At 44.2% G+C, this 23,466-nt stretch overlaps 1 protein-coding gene across 1 annotated transcript in view; it reads right to left on the bottom strand.

Annotated features, from left to right (window-relative positions):
* Positions 1-981: 981 nt before the first annotated feature.
* Positions 982-23,466, bottom strand: part of LOC120848509 — a gene marked incomplete at its 5' end in the record, with an annotated part of 70,189 nt that continues 47,704 nt past the window's right edge. Inside the window, one exon of the mRNA XM_042292713.1 lies at positions 982-1,331. Within this exon, the coding sequence (XP_042148647.1) occupies positions 982-1,331 (350 nt within the window). The remainder of the gene's footprint in view (positions 1,332-23,466) is intronic.

Genomic DNA, 23,466 nt, shown 5'->3' with positions numbered 1-23,466 from the left:
TGTTGATTACCGCTATTCGCGCAAACGGCCGACGTTCGGTGGGAGCGGCACGCTCTTGTTGCTTCATTGGATATAGACACAAAGAAAAATAGATTATTTTTGTGGAAAGATTGACCGCCTTAAAAAATGCTTCGCTGGATTCTTTCCTCGAGTGCACATTCCTGGCTGCCTAGAAGCTTCTGCGGGCTTCCCGAAGATCTACTATACTTCGTTTCAGCTTAAGTTGGTACACGAGCTAATAGAAGCAATCAATTTGCGTCAAAAGCGCGAGTCACTAGTTTTGTTTTCGTCTACGACACGTGCAGGAACACGACAAACACCATAATGATGTGCTTTTGACGCTGTCACAGGCCGTGTTCCAAAATTAACTCGATCTTACTCCAGGGTAAGGGTTTTGTACCCTTGGCGTTCTAAAACCTACCCGCGTCCAGCGTTATTCAATCTGTGCTGTCACGTGACACGATCCGCCGGAATAACTCGGATCCGTTTGGGTATATATTTGGAACACAGCCAGAGTGTTCCCATCAGCTCGTTGCATCGGTTGCGTCTGGACTTAAGGTGACACAATGTATAGACGTTTATAAGTACGGAATCTGGGCGCCGCCATCTTGCAGCTCCTGTAGGTAGATCGTCTGATAGTGAAGTATCGGGACCAGCATTTATCAGACGATCTACCCACACCAGTAGCAAGATGGCGATGCCCAGAGGCCGTACTTACGAACGTCCAAACAGCGTGCAAGTTCCCCTGCTCCTTGCACACATCGTGCTTTTGATTATCCCCCAAACGCGCCGACGTGCTTTTGTTTACATCCGGCCTCAACCGATGACTGTTAGCTTGGCTTCCTCGTGTTGGCATTTGGCGTGCTCCCCCTTACGCTTAAATGCGCCAAGAATGCACTTTGGCGCACTTACTCGCCCTATAACTTTCTACGTATCCATCCCGTAAACATGTATAGGACGTATCTGTACCGCCTATATGAACTAATATCTCGCCGTTCCTTCGTTCTCTGCCCCGCAAGAAGGACTCGCCTTGCTGCGCAGTTCCTGAGACAGGTGCAGTCTCAGGGGCCTGGTGATGGGCTGCTTCTGTCTTCCGGCGCCCGTGGAGGCGGCGCCGTTGCCCTCAAGCGGCGACGACGAGGTCCTGCGGGCAGCTTCGTGGGCGCCGCTGCCTCGGCTGCTGCCGGTGGTGGTACCCCCGGGACTGTGGGCGCCCACCCCGGAGGCCGACCTGGCGCCGGACTTGGACACCGAGCCACTCCTGGCCGACGCCCCAGACCGCTGCGAGGCCTGCGACCGCAACGAGGAGTCGCTTGCGCGACGGGAGCAGCCTGCACAGCGAGGGTATGGAAGAGACTGGTTAGGATCCAAACTTCACCTGAATCCACGCAGTGGCGCCTAGCTCGCGTCGGCACCGCCGCCAGCGCGTTTTGCGGCGTATCACAACGAGCGCAGCGCTGGCGCCAAGAAGCGCGTTGCCGTCTGCCAGTTGTGCGGCGAATCTCGCCGAGCTTGTGCAAGTTTGCCGCTTGGGGTGGACTGGGAATCCACTAATCATTGCGTTAGGAGCGGTTATTGTCTTCTAGTTGCTATTGAGCCTACTCTGCAGAGAAAACGCGGTCGCAATCAAGAGCCACCAGAAGTATGTTCAATAGACGCAGGGAGGATTCGGTGCTTGGGTGCTGCCCGCAAAATGGTGGCTGAAGGCGTGAAGAGAGGTATAGCGAAATCTCTCTTCCCTTCCGGCGAGCACATTTTTTTTTCTTTACTTTCTTTTTGCTCACAGTCGCCGCCATCGATCATGATTGACCCATGATAATCGGCGGCACTTTTACACTTGGTTGAATGGTAAATAAGAGCTCAGATTCAGGCTAAAATACAAGGAAACACATTCACATAGATGAAAGGCACATTGCCGTGGTGCACTTTCCTGATCTGATCGGTTTAACTGCAAACCACTATACTTGTGTCGAATGGGTTACAAGAAACGTGTCAAAAGTATCTAGTTACTTTGTTTGGTAACGAGATAAGACGTAGTTATTTTCGGGAAAAGGACCAGTAAAGTATTTTCCTTACTTTGTGATGGACAAACGGGGAGCGATATATTTAGTTACTTTTGGTAGGAAGCGTGTATAACACAAATCACTTCATTTAGTTTTCATCCCAGCTCGCTCCTGTGTCTTTTGTGACGAATAATTGCCTTGTGTACAATAAAAGAATGAAAGCCGTTTACAATTCCCTGTAGCGCCGGTTAGAGCACAGCTCTTGAGGAGGAGGATGGAAGCGTACTGAGGGATAGGTGACTCCTTGAGGTCACGTTGCCTCGGGGGGGGGGGGGGGTCACGTGACCTCGTGGTTACGCCGACGCCACTCAAGCCGGAAACGGGCCCCTAATAGCTGCGCTCTAAAATAAATATATAAAATATAACAATTTAGCCACAGTTACAGCTGACAATATCTAAAAAAAAACAAAAAACATACCCAACAAGGTTCGTTCGGTTAACCCCGTGGTACAAGCTTTTCCATCTTTTGTGTATTTCCCAAGTCTAGGTTTCCTTTATTGAGATAATTGTACATTTAAAGACGGTAAAAATTAGGTTAAATACAGGCTACAGGAGAACTCGTGTATGGTACAACGTACACAATTTAACCCAGCAATTTAGGAACAGAGGGGACAATCACCGACCCAAAGTTTTGAGATTATAATTTTCTCAGCTGTCCTCAGGCCCAAGGGTCATTCCCTCCCCCCCCCCCCCCCCCCCCTCCTCTTAAAAAAGGATACAAACAAAGAGAAACATTATTTTGATGCTTTTTGAAGTTTCGGTTTCCTGTACATTTTCGATATGACAGAGGTGTACCTAAAAAGAAACAAAAAATATTGTATTGTCATTTGAACAGCACATCGTTTTATCTCGCTGGCTCAAGTCAACTTCCGTTTCTTCTATGACGGAGGCGAGGCATTAGATGCGCTTTGGCCACGGGTAGTAGGACCGCTGGCACAAAGACGCGCTGCTATTGAAAACCGAAACTCAAAAATGTGCTCAAGCGAACTCAGTGTTTAAAATAAAAAGAAAAAAAAAATACGGTGGACGTTTACGGACAACCCAAACATTTCCGATAGTTATTGTCCGTGAACGTCCTCGGTATTTTTATTATTTCTATGGGAAGTATTCACAATTACAACGCGCTCGCTTTCTCAGTCCTGAGTGTTTTTTTTTTCTTCTTCTCGGAACGTTGTAAAATGCTCCGCGTACCATATTGACTCTTTGCACACGCGCCATATTACAGCCGCCATTGCCAGCACCTCTTAGACAGCTTTAAAGCCTGCGCGTTACGTCCCATGACGTCACGTCCGGGAGGCCGTCACGGGCGCCGATTGGATGCGAGTGTCGCGTCAGCGTTCGCGTGGGACTATGATAGGAAACGAGCCTCACGGCGAACGCTGACGCGGCACTCGCATCCAATCTCCGCCCGTGCCAGCCTTCCGGACGTGAGGTCATGTGATATAACGCGCAGGCTTTGCTGTCTAGGAGGTGCTGCCATCGCTGACCTTCTCTTGTCTTACTGAGGCGCTGAGCCACTGAATCGTGCGATGACGAGCCTCCACGAAGGCCTATGTTGGGGAGATCAACTCAGTAGAATCTAAAATGGCCATAACCCGTCCTGTAGTGGTTACGATGAAAGGAAATGAACAGAATAAAGAAACAAAAAGTGAAGGTCGGTTATGGCGGCGCACATGCACAGCTGTCGCAAAGCGTCTATATTTTTCTAAATAGCGCTGATTTTCTGTTGATTACTAAAACGTAGTCAAGAACGTAATTATATTGAACGACGTTATTAACTTTGCTAAATAGGCTCCTTTGACGAAATCAATCGAACATCAAACTCTTTTCTGTGCGATGTGTACTTTTTCACAGGAGGGATTTGAACCGCATTTTGAGAAACTCTCTGTATATCCTCGACGAAAAGAGGCTTTTTGTGTGGTAGTTACAGTGCCGTAATCATTTTTGGTAAATGGAAAGTATGTAAGTGGAAACTGGCTCCGGAGGTGACGTTGGGCATTGCATATGAACGCGGTTTCCTTCTGGTAACTCCTACGACACTCTCATGTTCGAAGACCAAGTATACATTATAGGCCAAGATGGCTACTGTTTCTGTTGTCATTTGTCACAAACTAAGAGGCAGAAAATAAGAGCGTACGCCATTTAACAATAAATACCACTTTGCAATAGAAACAAAAGAGAAAAAGAAAAACTCCTAGCGGAATAATTTGAAATAAAGGGGGATTGCTGTTTTCTTTTTCCCCGCGCAGCGCCCCAATAAAAGAAGACAACACAGAGGGAGAGTAATTGACGACCCGGGCGCTTAATTTCTTTTCCTCGTTCCCGGCCGTCTTAATGAGACCGGATTCCAGCTGCTGAGAGAGGCGTCCGAGATAAGGAAGTGGCTCTTCGTGTGCTGGTTGTTCGACGGAACTCTGTTACTGTGAACGCTACTTATTTGGCACTAGAGCCCAAATGGAGCGCTAACAGTCCGAACAAAATGCCAAAGTTAAAAAAAAGATCGTTCTTTATTTTAAAAGTTATAAATGATTTTCAAAGAAATTCAGTGGAAAATGGAGCCCTTTTGCCCATTTTCAGTAATAATGTTTAATATTAATGTTTTTTATTCCTTTGAAAAAAACAACACTTACAGTAATTGGCCCAAAGAAGCAAAGAAGGCTGCTTGTTCATCGGACCAGACAGACCAAAACCTTAACGAATAAAAGGAATAGAACAGAGTATTACGTGTAACACTAGAAATAAAGAAATTAAACAGAATTGTAAAACACAGCAATATTTGCGCCATGCAAATGAAACTACTCTCCGCATGAAAATCAGACAAATCGCTGAACACTGAAATACAAACAAATTCTAAACACCGAACGACCTCACGTGAAACATACCGTAATAGACAATAATTGAAAAAGCAACATCGCGTAACACAAAAATAATTCAGGAAAAAGCACACTAAACAACAGGTAAATCAGGTTTTACACTCTAGACGCCATTTTTTTAAGAGTTTGCTTTGCCGTTCGCATGGATGATATACTAATCAAATTATCGGCTAATTTATTAAAAAGGGAAGGAATATCATGCCGTTTTATTTTTTTTTCTGTAGTTCGTAAATGTTCTGGGTATTACGTACCTTTCAGTGCATCTCAGTTTTCTCTTTTTGACCACAATGTTCGATATCTTATCGTAGTAGTGCCGTGTTAATATTACATATTCATACAGTTTAGTAGAAAGACATTATATCTAGTTCATTCATTTTCATATCTATTACTAGGTTATTATATCTGGTTCCCTAAGTAACATTACTCGCAATCTGTTTAAGTAGTCTATCTATTCCTAGTTCTTTATTTCCTGCAGATTGACCAGAAACAGTAATACCGTATCGCAAGATCGACTCTCCTAAGGCCATAAAAAGTTTTACGAACATTTATACCACTAACGCTCTTTAACCGGTAAAGATACGCTTATACTATGCGAAGCCTTTTTTTTAATAAATTTTATGTGATCGTTCCATAATATATGTTTGCCAAAAAATATCCCTAAGTACTTACAGACTGTTCGTATGGAAGTGCTATACTTTTGCAAGAGTTGCCATGCCCCGAATTTAAATAAATGCCTGCCGTAAGCTTCACCTGTTTATGGGGATTGCGGAAACACATAAGTTTCGTTTTGTTGTTATTTACTGAAATAATATTGCCAGAAAAGCACTGCAATGTCTACGTCCTTTTGAAATATTGGAATTGCGTTTTTGTATATGTCATATGGTAATAGCAGAACCGTATCGTCTGCATATAAGAAGATTCTAGACTGCAGCGGTAAAAGAATTGACTCATTTTTGTAAATATTAAACAGCAACGGGCCCAAAGTGCTCCTTTGAGGTACATCTCACTGATCCCTAGTTTTAGTACTTACACAATTTTATATTTTCACCAATTGAAATCGGTCTGTGAGGTAGTCATGGAAAAAAATCATAAAATGGTCCTCTAAAGCCCATTCTTTCAAGTTTTTTTCTAAAAGTAACGCATGATCGATGGTATAAAAAGCTTTCGATAAATCTAGGAATAAGGCCCGAGCAATTTTATTGTTATCTAATGCATCGTTGATGCAGTCCGAAAAATCCTTCAAAAGTGCTGTTGTGCTTTTATTTTTGCGAAAACCATACAGCGAATCAGTAATAAGAAAAAGATTTCCACAGAAGGCATTCATATTTATCTGAACTCATTTTACATGATACGCGAAATTTCAGGCAATATTGATATCGATCGGTAACTCCCTAAATCTTTTTTATTACAGCCTTTGTAAAAAAGTCTAATTACTGCCACTTTTATCTCTTTTAAAATTTTTCCTGTAGTAAGGGTACCGTTAATTATTTTAAGTAATACTTGTTTTAGATTATCTATATTGTAACGTCAATCTCACACACGTATTTTGTCTGTACCTGGTGACTTTGTTAGAAACATAGAATTCAGGATGGTTACAATATCATCCTCACACATTAGAGGAAAATATGCCGAGTTTTTGTTACTGAACTTGGGAGCGTTATTTTTTTGTTTCTACTGGTATAATTTTCTCTCTTAATTCTTTAACACCACTGGTAAAAGAACTATTAGAAGAGTCTGTTAACATAGTGTAGTCATCAGCATCGAATAAATGCTTCTTGATTGTGTTGCTGGAATAACTGTTCAGTAACGAAGAAAAATAGCTTTGGTCGCTTCGCACAGGCGCCAGATTACAGATGCCATTGCTGACTTTTGTCTCGCTTTATAGATATACCAAGCCACTTAGGCGGGCGTTGACGAGCCTCCACAAAGGTCAATGCTACGGACAAGGGCACAGTCGAATCTTAAATGGCAATAGCCTGTCCTCGACACTTGGCGAAAAAGTGGGCGAAAGATCCGGCGGCTATGATTTGCACGCGCCAAGGTCAAGTGCGGCATCGGCCAATCACGGCCGCCAGATCTCTCGCCGACTTGTTCGCCAAGTGTCCAGATTAGTGCTTCTGCTTTGGTATTGATAGAGTGAAGTGATCAAAATCAGAGCCGTGTATATAGAGAGAGATTAGTCAATGGGAAGCGCGGGCAGAGCCAGGGCGTGCACCAGACGTAGAAAGATGGCTTGATATGCACTCTTGGCCAACCAGAAGCCGAAAAGAATCCCCTAGCGGTGGTAGCGAGAAACAGTTTTAATTATAAGTATGTGGTTTTAATAGGCGCGTAAGAGCTAAATATAGTAACCCTTCATGATTGAAAATAGGGTGCACGTGATGTTTGGATCATGATCATGCAGAAGAATGTAAGAGACGAATGTGGCCGCTCAATTCTGTTTTGCTCGGATAGAGCGCAGAATGTGACCACTCGGACAGCAGATTCCCGGCCCTCGACGCCTGGCGTAAGGATTAGGTCGCTCGTTCCGCTAGTCGCCCTTTTCCACCATGGTTTTTTTGGATGACCGTGATTGAAACATCACGCGCGCCATATTTTCAGTTACTCGGGCGCGACCGCCACCAGAGTATTATTTCCGGCTCCTGATTGGCCACTATCGAATTTGTGAAGACGCCTTCGAGCACGCCCAGTCCGCTTTCGGCCAATGGCGCCTCCTGATTTGTTTCCTACACTTTGGCCAAACTCTTACATATACGGCTCTGATCAAAATAACAGAAAACACGAAGGTCGGTTATGGCGGCGCCCATGCAAAGCTGCTACAAAGCTTCTATAATAAAATGTCGTAGCACTGTCAGTGCCGGGAGACGCGCCTTCAAGCGCTACGGAGAAAAAAAGAAACAAAAACGTATGGAACAAAATGAAAAGAAAGAAGATGAGCAATTTTTCTGAAAGATTTTGTTCAAGCACACACGGTGCGTGAACGCGACGCCGTTGCCCAACGACTTCACCGTGAGCTGTATCGCAGCTATCGCCATAATTGTGCATTTCTTACGCTTTACAGATTTGTAAAAAAAAAAAAAGCCATAAAAGTTAAACTAATGGGGTCTGTGCAGGTGACTCCTCAAGATGTACGGCGAGGGGGGCATAGTAATACCGAGGGCTAATCGTCGCGATAAGTCAGATAATTAACTTACATTTGTTCATTAATTCACTAATTACTCAAAATAAAGACAGGATTCCGATTAGAAATTTGCCGAGTGTCATCGAAATTAATCAATCTAAGAAAAATTTCGAGCGCGCGAGAAGGTCGGTAGTGCGCTAAAGTGCGCTACTCATGCAAAAGTAGTGCGCTACTCATGCAAAAGGGACAATGCTGGCTCTGCGAAAACGCGGTTGATAACCGACAGAAAAACCGCGCGGACGCAGTTTGCGCCTGTCGCAGGAGTGGTAACTTTAGCGCACCACCGCGATTCCCACGCACTACAAGTTTTTTTGTTTTTTTTTTCTAAAATTGACCAACATAGAAGATTTTGATGACGCTTAGCAAGTTTGTAATTAGAGCCCCAGGTTTATCTTCACTTATTAAAGGCAATTTACACGTTTTAGTTAATTACCCGAACTATCGTTGCAACTAGAACTAGTATTGTGTTTCCCTTTCCCTATAAGTCTCTTGCACAAATCGCATTTGTTTAGCTTTGACAATTTTTTTTTAATTCTCTGGAAGCTTGAGAACATATATTTAAACGAATATAAATCTGTACAGTAAAACGAAATCTAACAAAAAAATTTTTTTGATGAAGGAATGTTTCTCTTGGCACGTTTTTGAGTGTGACGAACAACAAGGCACAAATAAAATGTAATCAAGGGCAAACAATTAACTAGATTGAACGATTAACCTTCGAAGTATTAGCACTAAATGAAGTGCTGCCGGAATTTGAGGTAGCCTGTTTTCAACAAATATAAATTTAGGTGCTTGAGTTATAAGAAATAATATTGCGATTCACCCTAATTATTGGGAAAGTTAGATTTCAATGGAACAAGGTGTGCACGCAGCACGAACGGAAAAGCCATTCGAAACTGGGTCACCACAAAGAAAAGACCATGGTATGCACGAGGATGTTTGCTTCTTCATCTTACGGTGGGTTCTGGTGGTTACTTATGACAAATTATGTTTCCAGATTATTGGCAAGGGCGTTCGCGCGGGCGAAAGCTCACGAGCGGGTGCCGTTCGTGTTTCATCTGGCCGATGAGCACCGTTGACCCGATATTCACCCGAGTCTAGCAGGTGTAGAGCATTTGGTAACGTCATATCCGAGTCGGCAAAGGGAATCAGGAAAAGCCAAAGTTTCCAATACCTATTTTGAAATTGACTCACAAGTGAAACCATCAAGCCGGTCAAGTACACCCCCCTGCAACCTGAGAGACCCATTAGATAATGCGTTTTAAGGTGGATCGATGTGCCAACTCGCTTTGACAAGGACAACATATCTTAATACAAAATAAAACATAAATTAACTTTTTACCGCACGTCAGCGGGATTTCGCTGACGTGCGGTAAAAAGTACATGGGACAGACGGGAAGATGTCTGAATGACAGACTGTGCGAAAACAACCAAAAAGTGAGCGGACAGCGTGACGGTCATTTGTCGATGCACTGCCTTGACTGTGGGTGCAAAAATGAATTTAATTTGTGCATTGTTATTAGAAACATAGAGATAAGACGGTAAAGGTGCCTCATTTCTCACTTCCTTGCGCGGCCGACAACTTCGGACCATCGTTTCAGCGTCATGATCCAAAAGCGGCCACCACACGTAGTGTCGTGCCAGTCCCTTCATCTGTGTCATTCCCGCATGACCTTGATGCAAGTCGTTCAAAACGTTTTTTCGGTACCTAGAGGGTACGACGACGCGTGTTCCCCACATTAAGCAATCGAGCTCTACGGTTAATTCTGTTCTGCGACGGAAGTAAGGCTTGAGGTCTTCACAATTCACTTGTTCCAGCCATCCATCCATGGTGAGTCTTAAAACTTTAGACAACACGGTGTTCTTTCGTGTCTGTCTGCTGATCTGCTTATGTGTCAGTGGCAGTGCTTGAAAGTTTTTTAGATGGAGACATTTGATTTCGTCCATTCTTGTAGTTTCTGATTTTGTAGCGCCCTTGTCAGACATTGGGAGTCTCGACAGCGTGTCTGCGGCCACGTTCTTATCGGTCAACACGTACTTTATGTCAAAGCCATACCCTGACAAGATTATTGCCCATTGCTGCATTCTCGCTGCAACCCTGCCTGGGATTCCTTTGCAGGGATTGAAAATCGATACCAGGGGTTTGTGGTCCGTCCACAGCGTGAAGTGGCGTCCAAACAAATACTGGTGAAATTTCTTTACGCCCTCAACTAGACTCAGCGTTTTTTTGCCAATCTGAGAGTAGTTTCGCTCACCTTTAGAAAGCGTTCTTGACATGAAGGCGATCGGCCTCCGTTGCTTGTTGGGTAGTACATGTTGAAGTAGTGCACCAATGCTATGGCTGGATGCGACACAGTGCATTTCCAGAGGAAGTGCAGGGTCATAGTGCACTAGCAGACTTGCTCTGCTTGGTGAGTTGCTTCTTCGCTTCGTTGAAGGCTCTCTGGCATGGTCTCGACCACTCCCACCTTTGATCTTTTCGCAGCAGTTCATGTAAGGGATGTAGGATGTCGGCTGCATTGCTGATGAATTTCCCGTAGTAGTTCAGGAGCCCCAGAAATGCTCCGAGTTCTTTTTGGTCTTTGGGCGTCTTCGCTTGTAGGATCGCATCCATCTTCTTGGGATTTGGGTGGATCCCTTGTTTGTCTACAACATGCCCTAGGTACTCGATGGAGTCCTGCATGAAGCAGCATTTTTCTTTGCCCAATTGAAGGCCAGTTTTTTTTTAGTTTTTGCAGTACGATGTCCAGCTTCCGCAAATGATGTTGATCGTTCTTGCCAGTTAACACAATGTCATCCTAAAATTTCACCTGTGTACGGCAAGTTCCCAAAGAGTGCTTCGATTGCGCGTTGGAATATAGCAGATGCTGGGGTTATTCTAAATGGCACTCTGTTCACCTGATAGAGTCATTTGTGTCTGTTGACCACAGTGAGATTTCTTGACTCTTCCACTAGGTGGATATGGTAGTAGGCTTGTTTGCAACCCAGCTTGGTTAAATTCTCCCTATGGACAATCTTCAGAAAGAGATCTCCAGTCTTTGGTAGTGGGTATCTATCTGGATTCACGGCTTGGTTGAGTGGGACATGCGCCCTTGTCCATTTGCCTTTATCCCTAGAACGATTGGAGTCGTTCACTCACTTTTCATCACTGGAGCGATTATGTGCTCTTTCGCAAGACGATTCAGCTACTCTTCGAGGAGCTGGATCGTCTTGTCGTCTTTGGCAGGCGCCGCCAAAAGACCTCGGGTCGATGTGGTTCTGCACCAGTTGAACAATCCGTACGTACGTCTTCGTGCTTGGTTTGGCAGGCGTCGCCAAGTTCCGTATCAGTCCGTACATTTCTCGTCCGACGATAGAGAGAAGAACATCGGCTCGCTTTGATTCCAGAATGTCGTTCGCAGACAAGAGCACTTCCATCCTTTCGATGTTCGAAGACCATGGTTCCGATTTCTGATCAAACTCTTCAATTTTCCCGATACGAGGCATTCTTTAGATTTGAGATGGGGCGTCACTCACGCTACCGCTGTCTCCTTTGTTCCGATGCCGCTCAGTTGTTTATATCCGTCTTTGTCGCATAGATCCCATCCTCGTCGCCATTGTGATGTACCGATAATTTAGGATAATGCAGGATACATTTATTTAACTGATAGATTACATTCGGTTGAGAGGCGTCTTCGGTCTGCGACCGCGCTTAGTCTGTTCTTTCGCGCAGGCGTCACTTTCTTCTCCGTGGCTCGCTCTCCCCCACTGGCGTCTCCGGTTGCACCAAGTCGCCGCTGCCTGGGCCAAAGGTTGTGTTCACCATGCGTGGCGAACACGCACACAATACACGACAGGAAAGATTCTTACTCTCAAGTATATTCAACAGGAATGAAAAGTTTGTCTGGAATTGCATCCAGAGAACGGGGAAAACGCGATTAATTTCACATAAATCCGTCGTTTGTACTTCAATGTCGTGAAAGATGATCGCGAGTTTGACTGAAAGAAATGTTGCCCGCCGAGTGTATATAGATGTGACGCCTCGTAACAACCTCGAGATTCAAAGGAGGATGGGCATGTTTATTGACAGGGAACAGGGGTTTAGGAAACGGCGCACTCTGAGTCGAACGACGCAGAGAGAGAGAGAGAGAGAGAGAGAGAGAGAAAGAGAAAGAAAGAGGCATGAAGGCAAAAAGTAGAACTATGAAAAGGAGGACGAGCGAAGGGGCAATAAAGTGGGTGCGTGTTTGTGCGTGAACTATAAATGAGCAGACTCATCAGGATTAATTACCAGAGCACCAATAAATTGGATTACCTTTACTAATCTCTACGCGCTGCAACGAAGAAAAAAAAACGGGAAAAGAACGGACGAGCGAAATAAACATAAGAAACGAGGAAACTTGATGTTGCTTAAAAAAAGAAAAGACGAATGTAATAACGGGGTGCCTCCAATTACGCCTTACCTACGGAGAACTTATTGGCTGGTTGCCCCACCTCCCCTAACAACAAACAAGAAAAAAATAGAGCTTCTTTGTTGTTTTTATTGCGAAAAGAACTACGCATCGCTGTAGGCTTGCTCTCCACCCAAATCTAGCTCTGGAGGTCCGAATTCGGTGCCAAATTTTCAGAACGAACCGTTATTTTATGAAAGCGTTATAAGTGATTTTCGAAAATTTTCATTCAGAAAATGACAGACGACAGAGCACTGAAATGCGTGACGCTGAAAGGCGTTAGTTACCAAGGATGGGCCCCATTTTCACATTGACATTGTTAAAATTAATTCAAACTTGAGAAAAGAAAATAAAGGTTTATTTTGAAACTTTTTTCGTCTGGTTCGGACCCCAAGCGCTACATTTGGGCAGGGACCGAGCGTTCGGCGATATGCCGTTAATTTTTGCGGTGAAGAAAACCCAGTATATTTTCTTTTCGTGAGACACGTTATACATGTGATTCTATAGACACGCTGGTCACAAGTTGCAAATAACTTCGAAAGTTCTACACGCTGTTCCCAAACAAGTTCTCCTCTGCCCACACCACGTGTGGGCACTGCGCATGCGCAAGAACGAGATCCGCGTCAAGTGATAGGCATGCGCAGCGTCGACAGCAGCGCCGCCGCAGCTGCCTGAAGTCAGAGCAGCTCGTTGGTGTAGAGCATAGTTTCCCCTTCTCCATGGGTAAGCTAGTGACACGCAGCGTGTTTTAAATTAAATATATAAACTTGAAAAGGTTAACCTTTCGTAACTCAAGTATTCAGCAGATAGAACGTTCGTTTCTTCTCTAGGTTCAATTTGCAACAATTGTACAAACAATCGACTTACCTCTAAAGAGCAAGCAAACTATACCGGAAATCTACCTTGGACCGCCTTGTCCGGGTTTGCGCTGGGACCATTACGTCCGGGGATATTTTGACCGGGTCGATTTGGGGGGGGGGGGGGGGGGGGGGGGTGCATTTTGTCCGGGATTATTTTGTCTAGATTACGTCACAGAAGCAATGAAAGAGACTAAAAAATAGGTCTATTCAGAGCCATTGACAGAGAAAGAGTTTGGCCATCTATTGTCCTCGGTGAACCCAGGCGCACCCTTGACTCCTCCCACCGGCAATGACGTTAGCCCTAGCAACCGCGCGGCAACGACGAACGCGCTGCACACGACACGCTCCTATCCACTATTTTTGTTCTTATCCGCGCGCGTAGGCTACGCTGGGGGTTTACCGGCTCCTGATTGGCTGAGCTTTTATTTTCACTTCCAAGACGAAAATTGTTTGTTGCTGTGCGGTTTGGTGCTCTAACAGCAGCCGTGACGGCGTCCGCTTGTCTATTATTGCGAGAAAAAAACGACGGAAAGTTTGGCTAATAGAAATAGAGCGCGACAAGTGGGCGCCGACGGCGGGTTTCCGGCTTTGTGAGGTAAGAATGTTTTCATTTATTCCACAACTCCCCATGTAAATTAAGATTTTTTTACAGATACGATCACGCACGGTACAAATTTATAAATAATTGTCAATAGCATTGATCTGGTCATAAGTGCGGTTCAAACTTTGACTCAACTCAAGAAAAGTGAAACATAACTATAGTTCGTTGCAATCAAGATAAGCATGTGGGATCACTAAAACTACGGCCCTTGTTTGTTGCATCAAGATGTACGAGCATATGGAATTTAAATCAAACAAAGCAAAACGGTGAAGCTAATTCTAATTATGTTCATTTCTGATGTTGACTATCTGCTACTCCTAAGGGGCCCTGGTTATGACAGCCCTGTTTAAACTAGTAACTGCCAAATAAACTGAAAGTTGTATGTTGTCCTGGAGTTAATGTGCACGAAGTAACTGTGCATGTGGATGTTAATTATAGGGCATTGTTAGGTACAATAAATTATATGTTTCTAGGCACAATTTGAAGAATCGCAGTTTGAGCAAAATCGCTCAGATGGCTGGAAAAAACTGAAGGACACTGAAGCCATGACATCAAAGAAAAGCTGATCAGGCGTTTCAGCAGGGTCAGGATTCGAGTTTATGTGAAGGACAGCACCCGGAAGGCAGCTCAGAAAAGGAGCGCAAAGAAGTGCTCATCCAGCAAGTCAATGTCTGCGCCGCGTCGGATTTAGTCAATCGCAAAGTTCGAGCATAGGTTGCTTATTAAAGGGGTACTCCGGCGATTTTTGAGCTACCTCAACTAACTATATTTTCTGACTACCCGGCCTTTACCCTTTCTGGTACGCTATTTAGTATCGCTAAATTCCTAATAGTTATTGCGAAATCGACAAATGAGAATGATACAAATAACCAACATTCAAATATACCCGCACTTTTTTAGTGCCGTGACGTCAGTGGAAGGCCAGCTTGCCAGTCGGGCGAGCAGTCTAAAAAATAGAATATGCCAATCATTTGTTCCGTGCTGGAGGGCGGGGACTGGAGCGAGCTTCCCAAGCATTCATTTGACACCATGAAACTGCTTTGAATCAGTTGGGAACAAATTCTACAGTCCAAAGAGTGAACCCCTGCACTTCCAATGCCGTCACTTTTTCGTTGCTACCACTTTCAGTTTGAAAAACACGGTGAGGACCAAAATTGTAAATTCAATAACTTCGTAAAAAATTTATTTTGACCTAATATTTGGGATACTATTTTGGCGATGTTGTTTGGCGAGTTTAGCAAAATTTCAAGCAAATCGGGGACCATGAAGAAATCGGTGGAGTACCCCTTTAAACACGCCACTTGGAGAAAGTTCTGGGCTTGTTCTGGGCAGATGAACTGGAACGTCTAATTAGGACCGGATTGAATTTGACCATGTTTTGAGGGTTTGAAATAAATTATATTTGATGTATAAAAAAACCTGTTTTTTGTCTCCAGATCTAAAGTAGACTAGCGTTCTCTAGCGCCCAAGCAAGACAATTTTGTATCGTAGCCTGCCACTCAAAACGTTGCATACAACAATATCTGTCATTACTGAAAGCCCCCATTTGGAGCAAGAAAAACGGATGCACGACGAGATCATCTCATTTAAAAAATATAGCTCCAAGCTACACACGTAATTTAGCGCATGTTGCGAAGAAATCCTGCTCAGAAGCAATGTTGCAAATAACCATCACGGGCGAATAGCTTCAGCTCTCTTTCAAATTTTAGTTTACAATCGCCCATAGTTTCGATAGAAGCGTGTTTCGTAGACTTCGTAGCAAACGCGGGCGCATCTCACATATCTCATATCTCATGTCGCTGACGCAAATATTCCGCCAAGAACTTGTCGACTGCGCCGGAAATTTAAATCGTCGTACCCTGACATCAAAAACCACAAATGTGAACGGTCTCAACTAGACCTGTAAACAACGAGCGTTTTATTCTAGTGGAAATTTCGCGACACACCAAGCGCAGAGTCTGACAGAGCGTAAGCAATTTTTATGAACCGGGTAGCGTCACTGCACGTATGGGCGGAGAATAAACAAGGTTACCGTGGAACTGATTAAACGTGGCTCTCGCACGAACACCGCAGAAATTAAATGTCGTTAAACAGTGACAAAAGCAGAAATCAAAACGACCATACATTGGCAGTCGCCGAGAGCAGCGTAGTCGTCCGGCGCGGGTAAGGACAAAAATGGCGGAGTGGGCATGCCCTCGACGCTAGCGTAACGTGTCAGTGACGTGGCTGACGAGCTGTCAAGAGGGCCACGCCTCTTGGCCAAACTCTTCCCTGTCTATGGCTCTGGGTCTTTCAAGACGCTTTCATAAAAAAGCAAATGTCCTTGCAGTTCGGGAAAGTGGAGAGAGGGACCAGGCTCCGAGGAACCGGAGAGTTGCTATACCGTAGCTTCATACCATTTCGCACAACCTAAAAAAAAGAAAAAAAAAAAAGGTTTGGTGCTGACACGGTTTTTAGTTCGGATTTCAAGCTGAGTAAATTGATACCCCTTCAAAACAGTCACAGTGGGAGTAAAAAAAGAAAAAAAAAGCACAGTAAAAAGTCAGTGTTTTGCGAATTAGGTGTACCGTATATGAGATACTGGTGGCTTGTGGGTTGAAATAAATAGGCCAGATTTCAAGGTGTATTAATTACTGACTAACCGAGTGCAAACGTAACATGAAGAACAAAATTTTGAATTCGGAATTAGCCACACATATTCAGAAATGTACGAGTGGTACGGTTCCTTGATCGGGAACAGAAGTGGTTTTCAGAGAGCATAATGGCTGAAAAGTGTAGTGAAATAAACGGTCCGGATAAATGTGTCGGTCAATGCGGAGAGCAAGCTTGTCTGCTTTTTGCACAGGGGTTGCGATGACGTCAGAACGCTGAGCTCTTATTGGCTGATGAAACAAAATAGTGGGTAGAGCTCAAGGTCTACCCACTATCTTTCCAGTCAAAGCCAATCAGAATTCGGCGTCGTCCTGACGTCACCGCAACCCCTGGGCAAGAAGCAGACGAGCTTGCTCTCCGCATTGCATCAGTCTAAGCTTCAATGCAAAAACCAGTCTAAAATGTTTCATTTTAACTGAAAGTGCGCCGAGCGTTGATCATGCTTTTTCGGTGGTTTGCTGTTTGTTTTGCGACTAATAATACTGTTTAACTTTGTGTGTGTTTGTGCTTGTGTGTCTAAAGAGAGGGGAGGGGCGGGGGGGGGGGGCTGGAACGTCCGCATGCGGACAATCCGGCGATCTCAAGTGAGATTGTTCTATTGAATCTATTCCTTTGTATATACGCCTGTCAAAGTGTTTAGTTTTGTCGAACTGTTTCGGTCGGGTTACCTCCTTGGCCTTCTGTTATTGTTTTTTTTTTCCTTCGTGTGTTTGGAACGAGCTGCCTTAGAAATTTCGTCCCCTTGAGAACAACGTTTTTTTGTTTGTATATATATATAGGTATGTGTACATACACCTTTTTTCTAAGATTTACAGGTTTGTTTAAAAAAAGCCCTATAAGTTACACTTAGGCGGCTTGTGCAGGTGAGTTATACGCCAGGGGGGCATTACGTGGGTGGATAATGTTTCCAATAAGTCGGCTAATTATTTAAAGTTCGTGAATTAACTTTTTATCAGTGAAAATAGACATACCGTTCCAATTAGAAACTTAGCGTCATCGAAAACCAGATAATCAAATCTTTTTAGCACGAATCGGAGCTCATGGGAAACTCGGGGGCGCACTAAAGTTACCCCTTGTGAAGCAGGCGCAAAGCTGGCAGTGGCGAAACGCGATGATAATCTAATCATTCGCGTTTTGGCACTACCAGCTTTGCGCCTGCTTCAGGAGTGGTAACTTTGCGTCGCCCCGAGTTTCCCAAGAGCTTCAAGTCGTTCTAAAAAGAGCTGATTTTGTGGTTTTCGATGACGCTCAGTGAGTTTCTAATTGGAACCATATATCTATTTATATATATTATAAAGTTAATTAGCAAAATTTGATTAATTAGCCGACTTATCGCAAAGATTTGCTGCCCACATAATGTCCCTCTGGCTGTATAACTCACCTACACAAACCACTTAAGTGTAACTATCAGGGATTTTTGTACACAAATTTGTAAATCTGAAAAAAAAGAAAAAAAAAAACCCTGTATATTTGCCGTTCTAGACGACCTTGGGAGGTAAATATAAAAGCGTTTTAGGAAATACATTTTTTTAGCTGAGATTATAACGCTTTCCTCTCACCTTTCTAATTTATATTCAAATTTCCTTCACAAGCTCGGGGTTTAAACATCATGATTAAGGATGGCAGCACTGACACAATGATTATTGGGGTGTGTCGATCCGTTTAGGACTATCGGAAGTCCGTTTTCACGCCCTTATTCTATTACCATTCCTCGGAAAATATCAGCAAATATTCATCGTCACCTGCAAACTCAATTTCTTTTTCAATGTTCTTTTAATGCCTAGTGTCAGGCACAGCGGGCAAGCGAGAAGAACACATTTTTTACGCTTTTTATCATTTTACAACGCGCTCACAAAACCTGGAAGACAAACAAACAAAACAAAAAACAAAGAATAAGCCAAAGAACTGCGAGCCCAAAGAAAGAACGCCGCAGGCTTTTAGAAATATTAAAGCAAGATAACACGTCGAAATACCGGCACCCCATTGTTTAACATAAACAGACGACCCACTCCCAACGTGCGCACCCTCCAGAATGTACACTACATCTATGTTAGTGTTGTTTTTTTTTTCGCGCTGTCGAGATTTCGAAAAAAAAAAGTTGTGTATTTGTTTCTTTTTTTCTTTAGTGAGTTACGAAAAAGATGCGACTTTGTTCCTCGTTCTATCGATCCACCGTCGCGCGTCTTGCGAAACGATATTTTTCCAAAGGACACAGAAAACTCAAAAGAGGGACACATGCAAGCTCGAGGGGAACGAAGGCGGAGGGGGGAGATCATCTTCTTGGCCTTCGTGCCTCGGACGGACGCGCTTGGATACACCCCTGAGGCCCTTGTGACGCGCGCCACCTCGTTCGGAGATTCAGGGAAGCATATCATTTCTGCCCTGCGCTTTCTTTGCTTCATCTCCGAAAAGGTCTCTTGTTTTAGAATCGGCGAATTTAGTCGTTCTCCTGAACCTTACATCCAATGACGCGCTGCTTCTATACTACGAAACAATCGAAAGGACATCGCCTTTTGTTTTTGTGGTGCGGGTCTTTGATGACCTTAAACGCGGAAGGGCTACGGTTTAGGGGATGGAGACAGAGTTTTAACCGGGGAAGGGTGACTGAATATTCTTATTCACACGCATGCAGCCCGCATTTTTGTTTTGTTCATAAAAAAAAAAAAAAGATTATTTTTGGTACACTTTTGGACCGTGGACATAAGTGGCGCCATTAAAAATATGTCTTCTGTGTGGAGGGAAGAGCGTCTTTCCTGTTTCCTAAGCAACGTTCAAAACAAACATCAAAAGCTGCACTGTTTCTAAAATCGGATTTACAGCGTCCGCGATTTTTCAACTTCACGACTCACAAATAGTGTCGGTGATCAGAAAGAGCATTCCGTCCTAAACGCTCGACCGTCATCCAGATGGTGGAAAAGTATTCAGCCTTTCCTAAATTGTGGCAGACCACAGTCTGTTGCTGGTTTAAGAACAGCGGGGAAAGAAAGCTGTTCCCACAAAGCCCCCCACTCTTTCCACTGTAGCAGAGCGAGCGCTGAAGAGGAGGCGAGTGGGGAGGAGGTAACCTCACATCAGGGCTAGCAGAGAGTTGTGTGGGCTGAGCTTATCTTCACCTTCTTACTTTGCGACATGCTACCATGGTGCACCTGTTTTCAGTAACTAACCACCCTAGTATAGACCGACACGCGGGCTTGACGTCACCGAGCTGCGGCAGCGCTGCGATCGCGCCGGAGCCGGGTGGTGCGGGCTGAAAGGCACACGTTTTGCGTGGGCGTCATAGCACTTCAGCATGCCGCAAAACTGTGTATCCGTTAATTGCACTGAAAGGTACAGAAAAGTAGCGGAGTGAGTTTCCACAAGTTTCCACAAGCGCAGAAGTTGGACAATATCCGTGGATCGAAAAAAATGGTCGTCCTCGAGGACGACCGTTTGTGCGGCAAGCACTTTCTTGAAGGCCAGTGTGGCTTCCATTTCAATCTCCGTCCCGAGGCTTGCTCATCTGCAGAGAAGCCGTCGTCTGATCGGGCAGGCAAACAGCACATAATACACACACAAAAAAAAAAAAAAAAAAAAAAAACCCACAGAAATTATACAAAGGCAATATGAAAACATGGAATAAAAAATAATGTTAAGTGTTAGTATAACTGCGCGCGATTTCGTGGAAGTTAGACATATCTAGTTTAGTTGCAATGTGAGCATGTACGTTGTTCCGGTCAATTATGGTTCGTTGTATGAATGATCGTGCATAACTAGATGAGCGACATGTGATGTAAGCTACTTTGAATGAATGATCGATGCGTAGATAGATACTAGGGGTGTTTAAAAAAAAATTGTCGTGAAGCGGTGCATGGTGATAAAGCTTGTGAAATAATGACAGGCGAGGATATTTACGGCGGTGTGGTAGGTCTTGCAACTGAGCTTGATTTTTTTAATGCGGTGACACAGGAAAATGCAGAGTAGTCAGAACAAATGAAACGAGCAGAACGGTTTTGCAGGAACTCGATGTTGCTTATAATCTAGGCTTGCTCAGGATCCTATATGGCGGAGGCATATTCGAATTCGGGGCATATTAGAGTGATATAAGCAAGTTTTCGTAAATGAGCGGGTCCTTGTTTAAGATTGCACTTCATGAATCCAAGAGAACGTTCAGCGAAAGCAAGGGTGTTATCAGTATGGTAGTGCCAGGATAAATCAGACTGAAAGTGGACATCCTGGTACTTGTATGTAGAAGTGAGTTCAACAGTATTGTTATTCAGAAGGTAAGAGGTGGGAATCTGAGAAGAGCATTTGGTAAATGACATATGTTTTGTTTTGTTATGGATGAAGTTCATAAGCCATAAGAAACACGACGTGGTTATCTTGTTCAAGTCAGATTGGAGATCTCGGCGATCGGTGTTAGAAAGGGTGTTACGGTAGATGACACAGTCGTCAGAAAAAAGACGGACATGAGATAAAGCCCAAGTGGGTAACTAATTAATATAAATAAGAAAAAGTAATAGACCCAGCATGCTTTTCTGGGGAACTCAAGATGTCATATGGGCGAAAGAGGAGTTGGAATTGTTAATTGAAGTGAACTGAAGTATACTTGAGAGAGTTTTTAATCAATGAAAGAACACTAGGATGAATGTTAAGTTGTGCAAGTTTTAATAGAAGTCTGTGATGAGGAACGCGGCCAAAAGCCTTCGAGGAGTCGAGAAAACTTGAATTAACTTGAAAACCAGCATCAGGAGATGTATGTAAGTCTTGAACGAAACCAGCAGCTTGAGCGTCACATGAGTAACCCCTGGGAAAACCGTGCTGATACTTGACAATAATGTTACGGCCTTCTGAATAGCAATCTGAGAAATGCATTGCGCAGTATTTTTAAGTATCTTGTTATTTACACCGGTGCGATCACAGGCAGATAATATTTTACGTTTATTCAGTAGAAATAGAATGCCGGCCTCTTCAATGACAAATTTCAGACAAAGACATATAGTTAAACCTGCTTAAGGGTGGAAATGAAGTAGTGTCCTCACAGATGAAAGCAAATGCAAATGATTCATTAGAGAGCTGAACACACAATGACTGTCGAACTGAAACGCCGTTCTTATTGGTGAGAGACACTTCAGGATGACTTCTTAGATTAACTACGCGCCAAAATCGTCAAGGGTTATTTAGTAGCGAAGACGACAAATCATGACGAAAAACATGACGACGGTTAGGTTTAAGAGGGACTGGTAATCATTGTTACACTTTCTGTATCGGACCCAAGAAACTGATAGCTTGTTTTTATCAGCTAGCCCAAACAAGCCTTTGTTTTAGAACGCAGATCTTAGGCGTTCGCTTCCGGCTTGAGCTGTGTCGGCGTAACCGTGAGGGCACGTGACACCCTTAAACTTACATGACCCCGGCGACGTCACGTGATCCCCGAGAGGTCACGTGAATCCGGTGCGTCACGTGACCCCCGTGAGGTCAAGTGACCCCAGTGACGTCACGTGACCCCCGTGAGGTCACGAGGGTCACGCGACCTCATGGTTACGTTGATGGCGACGCCGCTCGGAGGGAGGAGCAGCAGGCAGGATGAGGACGTGAGGAGGACGGAGGAGGGGGTATACCCTCCCTTCAGTACCCTTCCCTCCTCCTCCTTGAGAGCTGCGCCCTAATTCGGTGTTACAGGGAGTTGTAAGCGGCTTTCATTTTTTTAGTCATGGAAGCTGCTGACTAAACTAATTCGCGTGGTTTTTGCACTTCATTGATATTATAGAAATAAGCTTATCAATTAGACTAGTTAAGGTACTTTTAAACAAGAAAAAGTTTTTTACGACTGTACGCGACATAATTTCCTCCAGAAAATGTAGTGAAAAAAGAGATACTTCGGAGCGAAGTCCATCAAAATTGGCTCTGTCGTAACATCGGACCCGTTCATCGGCGGTACTTCTGTTAGGCGAAGGAACAATGCCACCGGTAATTACATCATAATCAGAGGTGGACCATGCCAGAACAGAGGTCGGAATGATTGGTTAGAATTAAATCAAGAACATTTGCAGAAATGTTAGAGCGCCGCGTGGGAAGAGTAATGAGTTGAGCTAATCAGAAGTCTAGACAAGACGAGGAAAACATGTGTCCTTGTTTCGATGGCCGCAACCGATAGCGTCGATCAGTTTATGGCAAGAAAATTGAAATCTCCCAAAATAATTAGTACAGTTAAGGAATCTAATACAGACTTCACTCAGAATCCAATGGAATTCACACAAGCATGCCTCTTTCATATCGGGAAGGCGATAGAAAACACCAACAATTACATCAACCTTTAGTAACGCTAAAATTTCGGTTGGGTTTTGAATTGGTTCACAGAAACACGAGCGAAACAATTGAAACATGTGCGACAAGGACAGGCGCCTGTCCTATATTTTGTTAACCCTTAAGCTAAGAACGCAGCCAAAGCTGAAGCGCGAGCTAGCCCGCGCTCTTTCTTTTTTAGCGCAAGTGCTCGCTTTACGTAACAACGCTTCAAAGCAGCGACATCAAACTCTCATACTTGAAGCATTGACTGCAGTCTCAGATTAAGGGTGAACGGAGTATAGCTCCTACGTGTTTCCTGTTTCGTCCGTGTTTCAGTTCACGCTTCAAAACTGTTTGATAACACATCCACGCACGCGCAGTCAGAGCTCATCTAGGGTGTACTAGAATGCGGAGGTGTGCTGTCTCACGGCCGTCAGTGTGTCGCGATGTGTAAGCACGCCGGTGATGGAGCTATGGGGCAGAGCGTAGTAAAGCACCTCTATCCTGGAAAAAGTGGCGCCATTCATTGTTGTAGAAACGCT

This window comes from Ixodes scapularis, unplaced genomic scaffold, assembly GCF_016920785.2.
Source record: "Ixodes scapularis isolate PalLabHiFi unplaced genomic scaffold, ASM1692078v2 PGA_scaffold0__279_contigs__length_252992795, whole genome shotgun sequence".
In the NCBI taxonomy this organism is placed as follows: domain Eukaryota; kingdom Metazoa; phylum Arthropoda; class Arachnida; order Ixodida; family Ixodidae; genus Ixodes; species Ixodes scapularis.
The sequence above is the reverse complement of the archived record's forward strand: the minus strand, read 5'-3'. Positions and strand labels throughout refer to the sequence as shown.